Source organism: Anomaloglossus baeobatrachus, chromosome 2, assembly GCF_048569485.1.
Source record: "Anomaloglossus baeobatrachus isolate aAnoBae1 chromosome 2, aAnoBae1.hap1, whole genome shotgun sequence".
NCBI lineage: Eukaryota > Metazoa > Chordata > Amphibia > Anura > Aromobatidae > Anomaloglossus > Anomaloglossus baeobatrachus.
Window position 1 is genome coordinate 720,267,467 of NC_134354.1, and position 19,792 is coordinate 720,287,258.

Here is a 19,792-nt window from a genome sequence, read left to right on the forward strand (position 1 = left end):
GCTAGATTCTGAAAGCAGAGCTCTTATCCATTATTCTAACATCTAAACAGCCCGTAACATTTGGCTCCTTTACAATCCTCTCATTAGGAGGCAATGAAAGCCGCCTTTACTGGAAGTCATTGCAAGAATTTACAGGGAAAAAAAAAAAGTTACTTCCAGAAAAAAAGGATGTGCTCCAATAAAGTAGGAAGATATCTTCAGGAAAAATGCTCCAGTTTCCCATTGACTTCAATTATACATTTTACACAAGTCCAGCCCGTCCAAGAGTCCAACTGCTCATTACAGGCACAGAGCACCCGAGCATGGTAGTGCTCACTCATCACTAGTTACAAGTACCGAACACCCGAGCATGGTAGTGCTCACTCATCACTAGTTACGAGTACCGAACATGGTAGTGCCTGCTCATCACTAGTTACATGTACTCACCATCCGAGCATGGTAGTGCTCACTCATCACTAGTTACGAGCACTGAGCACCCGAGCATGGTAGTGCCCACTCATCATTAGTTACAAGCACTGAGCACCTGAGAATGGTATTGCTCACTCAGCACTCACTAGTTACGGGTACAGAGCACCCGAGCATGGTAGTACCCGCTCAGCACTACTTACGGATACAGAGCACCCGAGCAATGTAGTGCCCACTCACCACTAGTTATGCGTACCGAGCACCAGAGCATGGTTGTGCTCGCTCATCACTAGTTACGAGTACCAAAACCCTGAGCATGGTATTGCTCGCTCATCACTAGTTACGAGCTCAGACACCCAGAGCAAGGTAGTGCTAGTTCAACAATAGTTACAAGCACCGAGACCCCGACCATGGTAGTGCCCGCGCCATACTAGTTATGAGCACCCGAGCATGGTAGTGCTCGTTCATCACTAGTCGTTATGAGCCCCGAGCACCTGAGCATGGTAGTGCTTGCTCATCACTAGTCATTACAAGTACTCAAGCATGGTAGTGCTCGCTCTTCACTAGATAACACAAAACAATATATTAACCAGTCTCCAACATTAAAGAGAATCACAATCTACTTTGCTTATGTCATAAACACACAGTCCACTAACCTATCGGGGCTTGTACACATATTGCACTTATACTGCATTTCTGCTCTCGTGCGCTCTGCCAGCTCAGGAGGCGGTAAACGCCCCATCTAGAAGCCGCACCGCTCGGGTGAGTAGAGCAGTGCACTATCGGTCTCCGTTGACACGCTCTTTTAGTCACCTGAACGCTGCAGCCAACTACTGACTGCAGTGGTGCCGAGATTATAAACGATGTATCCACCGGGGCAGGCAGAGATCTCCAGAGTAGTCTGTACTGGTTCTGCGGTGGTGCTAGAAGGCGAGCGTATAAAATGATACATGCCTAAAAATTTTTACTGTCAGACAACACCTTTAAACAGACACACCGCAGAAAAAAAATTATATTATCTGGATCACACAGGTTTTAGTCTTCTAGTTGCCTGATCTTACCTGAAAACAACGGCAGAGTCAGCTCAGGATACATCCGTGCCAGCTCGTTAGATAATCGGATTAATGAAACACTATACAAGGGCGGCAAGATCCCGTGCGTCCCGTACAGGATACTGCCAGGCTTCTGCTCCGCTACTTTCTTAGAGTACACAAACAGCTTCCCCTCAAGGACCTAAATCGAAAAGAAATTAAGAAAAAAACAAACATTATCTTGGCAGTCCTTTAAAATCTATCAGATGTTTTTTTCATGAGTAACTTCACCAGAAAATAAAGACACCCTGCGGTATCAGATTGCCTGTTACACCGACAAATGTTACTTTATATCCCCGAAATCCAACAGCACATTGTACTTTACGACAAAGTTTCATCCAACTTTCCCAATAGCTGTTTATATGGCTGAGGATTATCACATTCAGAAAACAGGACTTGTCTTACAAAAGTGTTTCCTAAACTTCCAGTAATGATACTTTTACTATCAATGAGACTATTACACAGCAAGGTGTTTATATGGTCATTTTTAAAGACTGAATTGTATATATACTTTTTTTTGGAAACTCTCACTTTTAGCTTATAATAACTGTCATATTTTTGCTCTTTTTTTTCACCGGGTTTTTAGGATTTAATTTTGCTTATTCTATTGTAAGCAACATGGTGAAACCAAAGTCTGTGTAAAGCACAAAATGAGTAAAAAAAACCCCAAAAAAACAATTTTATTGAGAGACTTGTAATATTAGAGAATAAAGGCCACTTTACACGCAACGACATCGCTAACGAGATGTCGTTGGGGTCACGGAATTCATGACACACATCCGGCCTCGTTAGCGAAGTCGTTGCGTGTGAAAAGTACGAACGACCGCTAACGATCAAAATTGCTCACCATATCGTTGATCGTTGTCCAGTCGTTCTAATCTCAAATATCGTTGCTGTTGCAGGAGGAAGGTTGTTTGTCGTTCCTGCGGCAGCATACATTGCTATGTGTGGCACCCCAGGAACGAGGCACAACATCATACCTGCGGTCGCCGGCAATGAGGAAGGAAGGAGGTGGGCGGGATATTCCGGCCGCTCATCTCCGCCCCTCCGCTTCTATTGGTCGGCCACTTAGTGACGCCGCTGTGACGCCCCTTAGAAAGGAGGCGGTTCGCCGGCTAGAGCGACATCGCTAAGCAGGTGAGTCCGTGTGACGGGTCCTAGCGATGTTGTGCGCCACGGGCAGCGATTTGTCCATGACGCACAACCGACGGGGGCGGGTGCTTTCACCAGCGATATCGCTAGCAATGTTGCTGTGTGTAAAGTGGCCTTAAGTCTGATAATATGATGATCTAACTATATTACATACACCAATCTGCTAAAAAATTAAAACCACTCCAGGCAATAGGAAATAATATTGATGATCTTATGCCAAAAAAACACAGACAAAAAGCAACAAATACATTTTGGTAGTGTGGGGCCCCGAGGTGCGGTGTCGGTGCAGCTGTGCATTACCTTCAGGGACTCCACGCGGCTGGATCCTGTCACAGGTAGGAAATCCTCTATTTTGATTGTCGTGACGCAACTCTCAGAATTGCGGTCAATGGGGACCGCCACTGCAGATTAAGGGATGCCTGGGGCTGATGGTGGGTGCAGTCAGTTGTAATAGCCTCCTGAGAGTGAGGCAAGCCCCAGGGCCCTGTGTAAGTGTATGGAACCACAAGTCGCAGAATGACTCACACGCACAAGCAGAATGTCTTTCAAGGGTTTTACTCACTGATGGTGGCAGGGTGAGTAACCCGGGCGTAGCTGGGATGAACCAGGCTGGAACCAGGCGTCCTTCAGGCTGACTTGTGAGGGTGGCTACTGACTCGCCTTCCTTAGCCCTTCTGTTGTTTGTGGTAACCCCGACTTGCAGTCCCTACGGGGGTCACCCAGGGAAGTTGCTGCTCCCCTCGTTTTGTCCGTTTGCTTGTAGCCTGGACCAGGTCACTCCGGCTGCTTGCCTCCTGTGAACTATGGGCCCTCACTTTGCTACGTGGCTGCGGACTCTGTGGTGTTGTCTTGGGGGTTTGAAGTGCCCCCTCAGGCAGGTTTGGCAGAAGAAAACTGGATCTATCTCTGCACTGGGACCTGTTACCCCTGCGGGCCTGGTACCTCCCTAGAAGTCCTCTTACTCTCCACTCCGTTGCTCTCTCTTTAGCCTTGTGTGGATTTCAGACGGCACCACTAGGTGACCGTTCTCCCCCGTCAGTAGTCACTGCGCGGACGCTGTTAGACTGCAACAGCTCCAGGGTCGGCTTCTGCTCTCCCTGAGCTGCACACTAAACCGGCTCACTTGTGGGACCTGCCCTGCTGCTCCTGTCTGAGCTCCACTTCCATGCTCCTCACTCCTCCACACTCTGCTTCAGACTCTTCCTTCTCTTTTTCCTTTGTGCCTGCCTACGCCACCTAGCAACCAGGCTCTCTACCACACCCCTTGAGTGGAGATGGAGGCCTCGCCCCCTCCTGGGATCCCCAGGGGTCCTCCCAAAGGTACATGTGTGAGACCTGATCACTATGCGCCTGTGTAGTCACACCTCGGTCAGCCTTCTGGATTACCTGTTTTGTACTGTCCCCAGCATGGGTGCAGTACTCAGTGGTGCCTGACCAGGTCAGGGGCGCCACATTCCCCCTTAGTTATCACCAGCACGTCCTCGGGCTGCAAGACAACATTTTAAAATGCGTGAAACAGTAAAACATTTTAAAACCACCAGGTACCATACATCACCACCCTCCACCCACAAGTCCGTTAACCCACCCAAAACCCTCTCAGGAGGCAGGTCACCGGTTTCTTTTGGTAACCAGGTCTGGGCCATCCGTTTCCCCAGACCTTTCCTCCAATCTGCCTCTCCCGTTGGCCGCGCCTTCAGCCACTTCTGGCAGGATGTAGAGGCGGCTTTCGTGGTTTGGTGGTTTCAGGGTATACCTGGCCTGGTGGAGCCGCGCCTTCAGCCTCTTCTAGCAGGATGTAGAGGCAGCCTCCACAGTTGATGCCGACCAGGTACCCTCTTTGTGGTGGAGAGCCAGGCCCCATAAACAGGCGTGCTCCCTGGTTGCAGGTGAGCCAGGCCCCTAAACAGGCTGGCTCTGGTGGTGGTACCTCTGGGGTAACTATTTACACTGCGAGAGTTTGTGGCTATAGCCAGTTCATAGCCTTAAGGTTCATTTTTCAGAGTGCAAAAAGAGGTTTCTCACATTAGTTCATGTGGGCACATTTCTTGAACTTGTAAACGTTGCAAAACTTGTCAAAACTTGTAACTTCTGTACTTTACTTGCTTTACACAGATTCCTCCGCACCAGGGCTTGGGCCTGTAGGGCTGTGGCACCTGTTGCTTTCTCCATCTCTGTCATCATCTGTAGTGGTCTCATCAATGGGTTCTTTATCTTTTCTTTCCTCTTCTTCTGTATCTGTTTCTTTTTCTCCTTCTTTATCTTGTAGTGTTGAGACAGCAGGGTTTCTGTAGGGATTTCTGGGACATGGTGTAACATCTAGTGCGTACCATCCGCGTTCTCCTTGGTGTTTGGTGAATTCTACCGGGTCTCCTATCTGTAGGTTTCTTCCTGGATGTCCTCTAGGTAAATGTGCTCTTACATCCCTTCTGTTCACAAAGATGCCCTCCTTTACACCAGGTGCTACTATAAAGCCATATCCAGTCCTTAGACTGAAGTCTTCTACAACTCCTCGACAAAGTGGGCCTCTGACCTGGGATTTGGCTCTTCTCAAGGACCGCTTTTCCTCTAAGTCTCTGGCCGCGACCTCGTCCTTCTCCTCAGGAGACTGCTGTGCAGGTGGATCCCTTGTCCTACTGCGGCGCCGTGTCCTGCGGGCTGGGTCCTGCCTGACTGCCACCTCACCGCTTGCAGGCTCCCAGGTGATGTATTTGGACAGATCTTCTTCAGCGGAGGATGTCGGGCCCTCTTCATCCCAGCAGGAGTACGGCAGCATCTCTGGCTCTTGGACTGGTGCTGCATCCGCTGCTGACGGTTCTGGGGTCAGCTTCTCAGCTTTCTGGCCTCCCCTCCCCCTTAGTTCTTCTGAGCACTCCTCTTGTGGCAGCGCTAGGGATGGATGTTCATCAGCAGGCCAGGGCGGTGGACTCTTTGGCGTGGATGTTGCAGGAGTCTTCCTGTGGGTGTGCGGGAGAAGCAGATACCGGTCCACCATCTCCTTTGGGAAGTGGGCCTCTAGATCAGCCTTCAGCTTCCAGTATTCGGGGTCCTCCCCCAGCATGGACTTCCCAGCAGGGACTTCCTTGGGCTGGGGAGTGATGTCTGCTCTGGCCTTGCAGGCCGGGGTAGATAATTGTACAGTCTTGCCTTGGCGGGCCGCGACTGGCAGGGCGGCGGCCTGAATCAGCGTCGCTGTTGTGGCCGGTTCTTGGCGGGCCGGGCTGGGCGTCGCTGCAGCGGTCTGGGCTTGGCGGACCGCACCTGACTTGGCGGCGGCCTGGGTCAGCGCCACACCTGCGGCGTGGAGAAGGGTCGCTGTGGCAGCCGGATCTTTGCGGGCCGGGCAGGGCATCGCTGCGGCGGCCTGGGGTTGGCGGGCTGCACCTGGCGTGGCTGCGGCCTGGGTCAGCGCCGCCGCGCCGGGCATCTCTCCAGGGACCGCAGGCATGGCAGCAGGGGTCGGGGCACTCGCACTGGCAGGGGCATCACAGGACTCACCCATCGGTAGCATCATCGGGGTCTGAGTCGTCGCCGCTCGGTCTGGCACCCGTCGTGCGGTTCCCCTCTCGTAGGCCTGAACCGCCGCAGCCATCTCCTGCAGCTCCGCACGTCCCTCTCGGATCTGCTGCACGATCCTCGCTTCCAGTCGGTTACTGAACTGGGCAAGCTCCCAGGACCACCAGGCAGCGGAACCCGGCTCTGGGCTCCTATCTTCAGACGCCATCTTCACCACGCCGTCGCTGCTCTGCAGATCTTTTCTCAGCAGCAGGCCTCCGACTCTTCCTTGCAGCCTCAGTGCCAGTTCCTTCACTGCCTTGAACTCTTCTCCCAACAGCAGGCTTATCAGTCTCTGCTCTGCCTTTTCCAGCAGCAGGCTTCTGGCTCCCTTTCCTTCCCGACGTCCCTGAACGCCTCCGCTCTCATCACTTGCGAGACCAGGACCCTGCAGGGGATCTCTGGGTAGCCACACCTCTTCGTGGGCGGTAACTTCTCCCAGCGCGGGCTGCTGTTGTTTTTCAGCGCGCTTTTCATGGTGGCAATATGGCGGCGCTTCCAATTTTTCAAGCGGACCGCCCAGGCACATGGTCACCTGTCTGAACAGGTCTAGTCCTTATCCTGTTCGTGACGCCAGGCATGTGGGGCCCCGAGGTGCAGTGTCGGTGCAGCTGTGCATTACCTTCAGGGACTCCACGCGGCTGGATCCTGTCACAGGTAGGAAATCCTCTATTTTGATTGTCGTGACGCCACTCTCAGAATTGCGGTCAATGGGGACCGCCACTGCAGATTAAGGGATGCCTGGGGCTGATGGTGGGTGCAGTCAGTTGTAATAGCCTCCTGAGAGTGAGGCAAGCCCCAGGGCCCTGTGTAAGTGTATGGAACCACAAGTCGCAGAATGACTCACACGCACAAGCAGAATGTCTTTCAAGGGTTTTACTCACTGATGGTGGCAGGGTGAGTAACCCGGGCGTAGCTGGGATGAACCAGGCTGGAACCAGGCGTCCTTCAGGCTGACTTGTGAGGGTGGCTACTGACTCGCTTTCCTTAGCCCTTCTGTTGTTTGTGGTAACCCCGACTTGCAGTCCCTACGGGGGTCACCCAGGGAAGTTGCTGCTCCCCTCGTTTCGGCCCGTTTGCTTGTAGCCTGGACCAGGTCACTCCGGCTGCTTGCCTCCTGTGAACTATGGGCCCTCACTTTGCTACGTGGCTGCGGACTCTGTGGTGTTGTCTTGGGGGTTTGAAGTGCCCCCTCAGGCAGGTTTGGCAGAAGAAAACTGGATCTATCTCTGCACTGGGACCTGTTACCCCTGCGGGCCTGGTACCTCCCTAGCAGTCCTCTTACTCTCCACTCCGTTGCTCTCTCTTTAGCCTTGTGTGGATTTCAGACGGCACCACTAGGTGACCGTTCTCCCCCGTCAGTAGTCACTGCGCGGACGCTGTTAGACTGCAACAGCTCCAGGGTCGGCTTCTGCTCTCCCTGAGCTGCACACTAAACCGGCTCACTTGTGGGACCTGCCCTGCTGCTCCTGTCTGAGCTCCACTTCCATGCTCCTCACTCCTCCACACTCTGCTTCAGACTCTTCCTTCTCTTTTTCCTTTGTGCCTGCCTACGCCACCTAGCAACCAGGCTCTCTACCACACCCCTTGAGTGGAGATGGAGGCCTCGCCCCCTCCTGGGATCCCCAGGGGTCCTCCCAAAGGTACATGTGTGAGACCTGATCACTATGCGCCTGTGTAGTCACACCTCGGTCAGCCTTCTGGATTACCTGTTTTGTACTGTCCCCAGCATGGGTGCAGTACTCAGTGGTGCCTGACCAGGTCAGGGGCGCCACAGTAGCAAGTAAGCAGTCTATTCTCCAAAGTTTATGTGTTGGAAGCAAGAAAAATGAGCAAGCGTAGAGATCTGAGCGACAGTCAAAGGGCCAAATTGTGATAGCTAAACGGTTGGGTTGGAGCATCTCCAAAAACAGCAAATCTTATAGGGTGTCCCTGGTATGCAGTGGCTAGTAACAATAGAATATGTTTGTCATGATGTGACTACAGAAGTCACGCCAGGTACGAGAGGTCTCCGACGCAGGGAGCAACCCAGCGGGAACACCTGGGTAGTGTCACTCTGGGGGAGGGGAAAACCCCCGGCGAGCGAGGTAACACAAAGTGTACACAATACAACAATAAGCCCTTGCGCTACAGAGAGGTCACCTCCTCACACATACCTGAGGCTGATCCCTGCACTCCCTAATGTCCCTAGATGGGTCCTTTTTCCCGTTTGCTGATCACATATCTAGGCCCTCATTTCACCCTGACTAGTGTGGGCCAGCGAGACACTAGTCTCACCACAGCAATAACACAACATGAGGAAGGTAAGACAAACAGTGGGCAAAGACACAACAAAAAGCACTCCTTGGATTCCTCCGTAGGAAACTTTGCTGCTGTAACAGTAACCACACCACTGCAGTGTAGCAACGAGCTCCTCCAACATGGTCAGCATAGGAATGAGCTATAGTCGGCATAGGGTGGGGTGAGAAGCGGATATTTATAGCAAAAGGGAGTGGCTCCAGCTGAGTCTACAACTACTTGCTAGATCACTGCAGGATAGAAATGTATCTTAACCCCTTCAGTACCAGATGGAATTAAATATGCTCCAACTCCGAGTGAATGACGAGCGAGCACTAAAGCAGATCTACGATCCACAATGCTCTGTGCCCTTCTGTTCACAGGATACCCCAAGATCACATCAGGTCATGACACACTCGGGACAGTGGTCCAATTAAGGTCAACTGTTGGAACAGACACAAGGACATGGGCGCCTACATGATAATTGGTCCAATCGCATAAAATATGACATCACTTTGTGATCAGTGGAGATCCAATCTTATAAGCCCTTATCGATCCTAATTTAGCACCGCATCACATGCTAATCAGCAAGCTTTGCTAGAAAATACAGATCAGCCGTATTCAATTGAATTAGGGATGGCGGCAGTTCTGGAGGCATAAAATACTCCTAGGTCATGTGAACTGTGTGGCAAAAACCTGAAGAAAGATGGGCTCTATATTCCAGGAGATACACATATATACCCTCTTGTAGGTGCTAAAAAAGTAAAAATATATGACTTTTCACCACCAACAACAAGCACCTACAATAGGCACGCGTGTGTGTGTGTGTATGTGTGTGTCTGTGTGTGTGTGTGTGTGTGTGTGTGTCTGTGTGTCTGTGTGTCTGTGTGTCTGTGTGTGTGTGTGTGTGTGTGTGTGTGTGTGTCTCTCTACTGGAACGTTGAGCAAAACCCATCGTACTTCTGGTTTTTGCCATTCAGGACAGAAGCACCAGAGGTTTTTCCCCTTCCTCACTCTTGGCCTATTTTTCATCCCTCATCTGGTAACAATGCAGTTTTTACTGCAGGAGGGACTCCTATACACTAACTTTCCAGAGCCAAACCAAAGGAAAAACCAAAGACCATACTTTCTTATGGCCACCTGGAGGATATAGAATATAGTCTAACCCTATAAGTACATACTTTTCTTCTAATGAATGATACAACTCAGTACTTCATAAGGACATTATCTAACATGCCTGAAAAAGCTTTTTGCTGTGAACATAGAGAAATTAAGGTTGGCGTGTCACGGGTGACAGACAGTCATGTGGTTTCTGGTGATAGATCACAGCATTTGGCTGCACAGAATGCACCGATTTTCATTGTTCCTGCTGTCAGTATTCATTGGTATATGTAGCTTTCCTGATTAATTCATCTCTCCCCCTTTTGGACCCAGCAGGAGCTTGACTCCCACCCAGCTGTTGAACATCAGCATTCTCTTAATGCTTAAATACACCTTCCTTCTTTGGACTAAAGATGGTGATATTTTCAGTCCATTCAAGCCTTGGTTACAAGCAGGTGGCTTGCATTCCTCTGTGGTATCATTGCTGAAAACGTTGCTGAACGTTCTACCTGTGTCATTTGTAGATAAGTATTTCATGCATATTCCTCCATGTGTCCTCCTTGTGTCCTCTCTAATGTTTAGTAGGGTTGACGAAGAGCTCATCCCATCTATTCCCTATTTAGGGCCCAGCAGTAGGGATACCTAGAGTCAGGTATTCGCCTTAGCGCATAGGTGCAGAACCTATCTAGGGTGGTGAGGGACCCCAGGGAACAGCAGCAGGTTTGGTCAGGGGTCACCATCTTCTCTTTCCCTAGACATAGGGTTTCCCTTAACTTCCCTTTCTATGTTCACCTTGTACTACCCTGCATCTAGTGTGACATGGTGGCTCAGGTTGCTTCATGACAGAAGTCCTAAAGATGATTGCTATGACATCTGCTTTCATATACCAGATTTATAACCATTAAAGGGAACCTATTAGGTCAAAAAAACGTTATAACCTACAAGAAGGAGCCTGTGTGAGCTAGTAACCCCTTCCTACCCATCCCTGTGTTGTAATATTGTGTAATATGAAAGTGATAAAATAAGTTTTATTACTTACATATTCCCTATGTAAATTAACAGGATCTCTAGCCCTCTATGGGCATTTGCACACTTTCCATGGTATCACGCCCGTTTGGGTGTGATACCATGGATTTACATGAGCGACATCGCGTCTGCTCCTTCAGAATCCCGTGCATGCGCGCTTACCATACTCGCCGCCGCCTCATCCTGGTGTTTACATGCCAGGTTCAGACGCGCGCTGTGCACGACAGGAATCGCAGGAGTCTTCTGAGCATTCACAGTGCGCGTCAGAAGCCGACATGTAAACACCAGGATGAGAAGAATGGTAAGCGCGCATGCGCGGGATTCTGAAGGAGCGGACGTGACGTCGCTCATGTAAATCCATTTTATCACGCCCACAGGGGCGTGATACCATGGAAAGTATGCAAACGCCAACATGGCGATGCAACGCCCATGGGGCTAGAGACCTATGCTATTTACTTAGGAAATATGTAAGTAATAAAACGTTATTTTATTACTTTCATATTACACAATATTACAACACAGGGATGGGTAGGAAGGGGTTACTAGCTCCCACATGCTCCAGCTTGTAGGTTATAACTAGGGATGATCGAATACCTCAAGTATTCGGCTTCACGAATATTTGCCGGACAGGTCGCCGTTATTCGACTATTCGCGAATATTCGATGTGCAATGTAAGTCTATGGGAAACCCGAATAACAACTATTCGGAACTATTCGGGCTTCCCATAGACTTACATTACGCATTAAATATTCGCATAGCAGCGACTTATTCGTCGGATATTCGCGAAGCCGAATATTTGAGGTATTCGATCATCCCTAGTTATAACGCTTTTTTGACCTGACAGGTTCCCTTTAAAGAATGAAAGGAGAATGGTATGAACAGATATTTGGTGACTTTCTGTACTTACCTGCATTAGCTGCACTGATATTTCGTAGATTTCACGGTTAGTGTCAGACGCCTTGAACAGAACCAGGTTCAGCAAAGTCACAATGTCAAATGGATAATTCCTAAAATCAAATGAAGACCGTAAATTTTAAAAAAAAACAAAAATAAATAATACAAATAGTAATTTGAAACAGCTGCCGTGAAGTAATAATACCAAGAGGCTCAATAGCTTGTCCCATTAATCTTCTTTGGAGTTGAGCGGACTGTTCCGGCGGATCGCCGTCGGGTAGACAAAGAAGTCCGGATCCGATCCGGAATCCGGTCTCATATATGTCAATGGGGAGCGGAATCCGGGGAGAGAGAGAGAGAGAGACCCCTCCCACCACACTTACTGTATTTCTCTTGCTTTGGCAACACTAATTGTATTTTGGTCCTGCCAATAAAGCATATTTGAATTTGAGAGAGAGAGAGAGAGAGAGAGAGAAAAGAGAGGAGAGGGAGTAGAGAGAGGAGAGGGAGGAGAGGGAGTAGAGAGAGGAGAGAGAGGAGAGGGAGAGAGGAGAGAGAGAGGAGAGAGAGGAGAGAGAGAGGAGAGCGAGAGAGAGAGGAGAGCGAGAGAGAGGAGAGAGAGAGGAGAGAGAGAGAGGAGAGAGAGAGCGGAGAGAGAGAGCGGGGAGAGAGAGGGGAGAGAGCGAGAGAGGGGAGAGGGGAGAGAGCGAGCGAGAGAGAGCGAGGGGAGAGAGAGCGGAGAGCGAGGGGAGAGAGAGGGGCGAGGGGAGAGCGAGGGGAGAGAGAGGGGAGAGAGAGGGGGGAGAGAGCGAGGAGAGCGAGAGAGAGAGCGAGAGAGGGGGGAGAGCGAGCGAGAGAGAGCGAGAGAGAGGGGAGAGCGAGAGAGCGGGGAGAGAGAGAGAGGGGAGAGAGGGGAGAGAGGGGAGAGAGGGGAGGGAGGGGAGGGAGGGGAGAGAGGGGAGAGAGGGGAGAGAGGGGAGAGAGGGGAGAGAGAGGAGAGAGAGAAAAAAAAAAAAAGGAAAAAAAAAAGATGTATCCGGATCGTGCACTCGGAATCCCGCGTCCGGCTCGGATCTGCCGCTCAAACCGCGCGGATCCGGATTTTGCCGATCCGGGTCCGCTCAACCCTAATCTTCTACCTTCTAAAAGTCCCATAATCTTTATATTTATTTTTTTAATTCCAATAAAAAGGTTTTCACTGTTTTTCTCTTGGATAGTGCAGCAACATACAACAGGAAAAACCAGAAGAATTTTAGAAATTTGGCATCAGGAAAATAAATTATTCTGGACATTGAGAAGGGAAATCTTCCAAACTAGAATTCCTTTCAGAAACATGCAGAAGAAAAGTTAACGGATAAAAAAAAAAAAACACAGCAATTTTAGGAATCAGTATTTTTTCAACAAAGCTAAAGTTAATGCACAACTTTTTCACGAGAAACTACAGTTAGGTCCAGAAATATTTGGACAGTGACACAAGTTTTGTTATTTTAGCTGTTTACAAAAACATGTTCAGAAATACAATTATATATATAATATGGGCTGAAAGTGCACACTCCCAGCTGCAATATGAGAGTTTTCACATCCAAATCGGAGAAAGGGTTTAGGAATCATAGCTCTGTAATGCATAGCCTCCTCTTTTTCAAGGGACCAAAAGTAATTGGACAAGGGACTCTAAGGGCTGCAATTAACTCTGAAGGCGTCTCCCTCATTAACCTGTAATCAATGAAGTAGTTAAAAGGTCTGGGGTTGATTACAGGTGTGTAGTTTTGCATTTGGAAGCTGTTGCTGTGACCAGACAACATGCGGTCTAAGGAACTCTCAATTGAGGTGAAGCAGAACATCCTGAGGCTGAAAAAAAAGAAAAAATCCATCAGAGAGATAGCAGACATGCTTGGAGTAGCAAAATCAACAGTCGGGTACATTCTGAGAAAAAAGGAATTGACTGGTGAGCTTGGGAACTCAAAAAGGCCTGGGCGTCCACGGATGACAACAGTGGTGGATGATCACCGCATACTTTCTTTGGTGAAGAAGAACCCGTTCACAACATCAACTGAAGTCCAGAACACTCTCAGTGAAGTAGGTGTATCTGTCTCTAAGTCAACAGTAAAGAGAAGACTCCATGAAAGTAAATACAAAGGGTTCACATCTAGATGCAAACCATTCATCAATTCCAAAAATAGACAGGCCAGAGTTAAATTTGCTGAAAAACACCTCATGAAGCCAGCTCAGTTCTGGAAAAGTATTCTATGGACAGATGAGACAAAGATCAACCTGTACCAGAATGATGGGAAGAAAAAAGTTTGGAGAAGAAAGGGAACGGCACATGATCCAAGGCACACCACATCCTCTGTAAAACATGGTGGAGGCAACGTGATGGCATGGGCATGCATGGCTTTCAATGGCACTGGGTCATTTGTGTTTATTGATGACATAACAGCAGACAAAAGTAGCCGGATGAATTCTGAAGTGTACCGGGATATACTTTCAGCCCAGATTCAGCCAAATGCCGCAAAGTTGATCGGACGGCGCTTCATAGTACAGATGGACAATGACCCCAAGCATACAGCCAAAGCTACCCAGGAGTTCATGAGTGCAAAAAAGTGGAACATTCTGCAATGGCCAAGTCAATCACCAGATCTTAACCCAATTGAGCATGCATTTCACTTGCTCAAATCCAGACTTAAGACGGAAAGACCCACAAACAAGCAAGACCTGAAAGCTGCGGCTGTAAAGGCCTGGCAAAGCATTAAGAAGGAGGAAACCCAGCGTTTGGTGATGTCCATGGGTTCCAGACTTAAGGCAGTGATTGCCTCCAAAGGATTTGCAACAAAATATTGAAAATAAAAATATTTTGTTTGGGTTTGGTTTATTTGTCCAATTACTTTTGACCTCCTAAAATGTGGAGTGTTTGTAAAGAAATGTGTACAATTCCTACAATTTCTATCAGATATTTTTGTTCAAACCTTCAAATTAAACGTTACAATCTGCACTTGAATTCTGTTGTAGAGGTTTCATTTCAAATCCAATGTGGTGGCATGCAGAGCCCAACTCGCGAAAATTGTGTGAATGTCCAAATATTTCTGGACCTAACTGTATATCTATCTATATAAACACCTGAGCAATATTGACCCATCTCCAGCCAAGTATATACCACAGGTGAAACAAGTACTAAACTTCAGGTAAGAGACATCAGGAGAACTGTACTACATTTCTAATTGAAGGTATTTGCTAATATTATTATTGCACGTACTATTGGGCTGAGCGGACCCGGGCTGTTATAGTGCTATGTACCTGCACGCTCCTGTAAGGAGTGTGTGCAGCTGCCGGGTGATGTGATGCGAGTCCCTTGCACGTGTGACTCTGGGCTCTGGATACACAGCACAGATAAAGCCCGATAAGCTGGGGGCTGCAGCCGTGGGCTTTACCTGGGCTGGTATCAGAATACGGGGACCCTGCGCTGATTGGTTTTATAAAAATAAATAAAATTTACTGACCCGCAGACACTTGTACTGCATTCCCCGCCCACCAGCCGTACTGGCGCCTGTGATCGGTTGCAGTCAGTTGACACGCTGTCACTCAGAGTGGGGGCGCGTCTAACTGCAACCAATTATACGCGGCAGTGGGCGGGCAAAGCAGTGAATATTCAATTGTCGGCTTTGAAAGGGAAAGCGTGACCTGGAAGGAGTGCGCCGCCATGACACAGCCTTGGTGAAAACACCGCGTGCGCTCCTACCCCCCCGTTTTTCATTTCTGGATTCAGGTCCCCATAGACTTATATGGGTATTGGATTTCGGAGAGGATCAGGTATTTTTAAAATTTATCAGGGACTCGCCGGTCCTGTTTTTTTGCAAGTTTGACCAGCTCTACCTACTACATATTGGGATAGGATCTTGAAGATGGGAGTACCTTTAAATTTCCATCTGGAGTAACATTTCCAGCGATATGTGCCTGACTCATTAAGTCTTGTACGCCTTTTAATAAATTCGATGCTTGATATTTCTGCACGTACCTTGTTACGATAGGTATAAGAAGCATCAGTCTTAGGCTACTTTCACACTTGCGTTCAGCGCAGTCCGTCACTATGGAGAATAGCGCAGTCCATTAACGCACTCCGCTATTCTCCATAGACTAGTAAGGACAACGCACTGTAACGCAAGTGTCAGCGTTACATCCGCTGGACGACGCAGCTTCTTTATTTTGACGCTGCGTCGAGCAGAAGGAACGCTGCATGTAACTTTTTTGGAGCGGCGGAAACCTTTATTTTTCACTGCGCATGCTCTTTTTTTTTTTTAAATCACAGAAACTTTATTTTGTTTCTCGGTGGCCGAACATTCAGTTGAGCGCCCGGCCGCCGGCATGTGAGAGCGCTCAGCTGAGCGCCCGGTCGCCGGCATGTGAGAGCTCTCAGCTGAGCGCCCGGCCGCCGGCATGTGAGAGCTCTCAGCTGAGCGCCCGGCCGCCAGCATGTGAGAGCTCTCAGCTGAGCGCCCGGCCGCCAGCATGTGAGAGCTCTCAGCTGAGCGCCCGACCGCCGGCATGTGAGAGCTCTCAGCTGAGCGCCCGGCCGCCAGCATGTGAGAGCTCTCAGCTGAGCGCCCGGCCGCCGGCTATTGAGAGCTCTCAGCTGAGCGCCCGGCCGCCGGCATGTGAGAGCGCTCGGCTGGTTGCTCGGCTGCTGGTTATTGAGAGCTCTCAGCTGAGCGCCCGGCTGCCGGGTGATCAGCTGATCGTTCACAATAGTCTGGTGCCGGTAAAACTGTAAAGAAGAAAAAAAAGAAAAGAAGGGAATTTTGTTTACTTACCGTAAATTCCTTTTCTTCTAGCTCCAATTGGGAGACCCAGACAGTGGGTGTATAGCTACTGCCTCTGGAGGCCGCACAAAGAACTACACTTAAAAGTGTAAGGCCCCTCCCCTTCTGGCTATACACCCTCCCGTAGGAGTACGGATTCCTCAGTTTTAGTACCAAAGCAAGAAGGAGGAAAGCCAATAACAGTTTCAAAAACAAATTCAATCCGATAACAAGATCGGAGAACTTAAGAAACAACATGAACAACATGTGCACCCGAAAAACGAAACCCTAAGAACAAATAGGGCGGGTGCTGGGTCTCCCAATTGGAGCTAGAAGAAAAGGAATTTACGGTAAGTAAACAAAATTCCCTTCTTCTTTTTCGCTCCTAATTGGGAGACCCAGACAGTGGGACGTCCAAAAGCAGTCCCTGGGTGGGTAAAAAGATACCACATGAACGGGCTGTCAGACAGCCTCTTCCTACAGGTGGGCCACCGCCGCCTGAAGGACCTGTCTACCTAGGCTGGCATCTGCCGAAGCGTAGGTATGCACTTGATAGTGTTTGGTAAACGTGTGCAGACTCGACCAGGTAGCCGCCTGGCACACTTGCTGAGCCGTAGCCTGATGCCGCAATGCCCAGGACGCACCCACGGCTCTGGTAGAATGGGCCTTCAGTCCAGATGGAATCGGAAGCCCAGCAGAACGGTATGTGTGAAGAATTGGTTCCTTGATCCACCGCGCCAGGGTGGATTTGGAAGCTTGCGATCCCTTATGCTGACCAGCGACTAGGACAAAGAGCGCATCAGAACGGCGTAGAGACGCCGTGCGAGAAATGTAAATCCTGAGTGCTCTCACCAGGTCCAACAGATGTAAACCCTTTTCAAATTGGTGAACTGGATGCGGACACAAAGATGGCAAAGTGATATCCTGATTGAGATGAAAGGAAGAAACCACCTTGGGAGAAAACTCTGGAATTGGACGCAGTACTACCTTGTCTTGGTGAAACACCAGGAAGGGAGATTTGCAAGATAACGCCGCTAGCTCGGACACTCTTCGAAGAGACGTGACCGCCACAAGAAAAACTAACTTTTGTGAAAGCCGAGAAAGGGAAACCTCTTTCAAAGGCTCGAAAGGCGGCTTCTGGAGAGCAATGAGAACCTTGTTCAGATCCCAGGGTTCCAATGGCCGTCTGTAAGGAGGAACGATATGAGAAACTCCTTGGAGAAACGTGCGTACTTTAGAAAGCCGTGCCAAGCGCTTCTGAAAGAATACGGATAGCGCGGAGACTTGACCCTTAAGAGAGCTAAGCGACAAACCTTTTTCCAACCCAGACTGCAGGAAGGAAAGAAAAATTGGCAATGCAAATGGCCAGGGAGAAAACCCTTGAGCCAAGCACCACGCTAAGAATATCTTCCACGTCCTGTGATAGATCTTAGCTGAGGATGGTTTTCTAGCCTGTCTCATTGTGGCAACAACTTCATGAGATAAACCTGAGGCCGCTAGGATCCAGGACTCAATGGCCACACAGTCAGGTTCAGGGCCGCAGAATTCAGATGGAAAAACGGCCCTTGAGACAGCAAATCTGGACGGTCTGGTAGTGTCCACGGTTGGCCTACCGTGAGATGCCACAGATCCGGGTACCACGACCTTCTTGGCCAATCTGGAGCGACGAGTATGGCTCGATGGCAGTCGGACCTGATTTTCCGGAGAACTCTGGGTAACAATGCTAGAGGTGGGAACACATAGGGGAGTCGGAATTGCGACCAATCCTGAACCAAGGCGTCTGCCGCCAGTGCTCGGTGATCGTGAGACCGTGCCATGAAAACTGGGACCTTGTTGTTGTGCCGTGACGCCATCAGATCGACGTCCGGCGTCCCCCAGCGGCAACAGATCTGCTGAAACACGTCCGGGTGAAGGGACCATTCTCCTGCGTCCATGCCCTGGCGACTGAGAAAGTCTGCTTCCCAGTTTTCCACGCCTGGGATGTGAACTGCGGATATGGTGGACGCTCTGCTTTCCACCCACGTCAAAATCCGCTGGACTTCTTGAAAAGCTTGGCGACTGCGTGTTCCCCCTTGGTGGTTGATGTACGCCACCGCCGTGGAATTGTCCGACTGAATCCGAATCTGCTTGCCTTCCAGCCATTGTTGGAAGGCTCGCAGGGCAAGATAGATTGCTCTGATTTCCAGAACATTGATCTGCAGGGTGGACTCTTCCTGAGTCCACGTCCCCTGAGCCCTGTGGTGGAGAAACACCGCTCCCCACCCTGATAGGCTCGCATCCGTCGTGACCACTGCCCAGGACGGGGGAAGGAACGACTTTCCCTGTGACAATGAGGTGGGGAGAAGCCACCAACGCAGAGAGTCCTTGGCAGTCTGAGAGAGGGAGACAGTCCTGTCGAGGGACGTCGATTTCCCATCCCATTGGCGTAGAATGTCCCATTGTAGAGGGCGCAGATGAAACTGCGCGAACGGGACTGCCTCCATTGCTGCTACCATCTTTCCTAGGAAATGCATGAGGCGCCTCAGTGAGTGCGACTGGCTCTGAAGGAGAGATTGCACTCCAGTCCGTAGCGAGCACTGCTTGTCCAGTGGAAGCTTCACTATCGCTGAGAGAGTATGAAACTCCATGCCAAGATAAGTCAGAGATTGGGTCGGGGTTAGATGAGACTTTGGAAAGTTGATAATCCACCCGAAACTCTGGAGAGTGTCTAGTGCCACCTTCAGACTGTGCTGGCATGCCTCTTGAGAGGGTGCCTTTATAAGCAGGTCGTCTAGATACGGGATGACCGAGTGACCCTGCGAGTGCAGAACAGCTACTACTGCTGCCATGACTTTGGTGAAGACCCGGGGGGCTGTTGCCAGACCGAAAGGTAACGCTACGAACTGCAGGTGTTCGTCGTGTATGACGAAGCGTAGGAAACGCTGATGCTCTGGTGCAATCGGCACGTGGAGATACGCATCTTTGATATCTATTGATGCTAGAAAATCTCCTTGAGACATTGAGGCTATGACGGAGCGTAGGGATTCCATCCGGAACCTCCTGACTTTTACGTGTCTGTTGAGCAACTTTAGATCCAGGACGGGTCGATACGATCCGTCCTTTTTTGGGACCACAAACAGATTGGAGTAAAAACCGTGACCTTGTTCCTGAAGAGGGACGGAGGTCACCACTCCTTCCGCCTTTAGAGCGGCCACCGCCTGCAACAGAGCATCGGCTCGGTCTGGTGGTGGAGAAGTTCTGAAGAAACGAGTTGGCGGACGAGAACTGAACTCTATCCTGTACCCGTGAGACAGAATATCCCTCACCCAACGGTCTTTGACGCGTGACAGCCAAATGTCGCCAAAGTGGGAAAGCCTCCCACCGACCGCGGGTGTGGGAATCGGAGACTGCAAGTCAGGAGGACGCCGTCTTGGCAACGGTTCCTCCGGCTGTCCTTTTTGGGCGTGACTGAGACCTCCAAGAATCTGAGCGTCTCTGGTCTTTTTGAGTCTTTTTTGACGAGGC

At 49.9% G+C, this 19,792-nt stretch overlaps 1 protein-coding gene across 8 annotated transcripts in view; it reads right to left on the reverse strand.

The window, feature by feature from the left end:
* The window catches only part of FRY (FRY microtubule binding protein), a 645,836-nt gene that overhangs the window by 151,683 nt on the left and 474,361 nt on the right, over nt 1–19,792 (reverse strand). For all 8 annotated transcript variants that reach the window (XM_075337351.1, XM_075337349.1, XM_075337348.1 and 5 more), the window contains 2 exons: nt 11,512–11,611; nt 1,467–1,638 (listed from right to left, as the gene is read on the reverse strand). In XM_075337351.1, the coding sequence (XP_075193466.1) occupies nt 1,467–1,638; nt 11,512–11,611 (272 nt within the window). The remainder of the gene's footprint in view (nt 1–1,466; nt 1,639–11,511; nt 11,612–19,792) is intronic.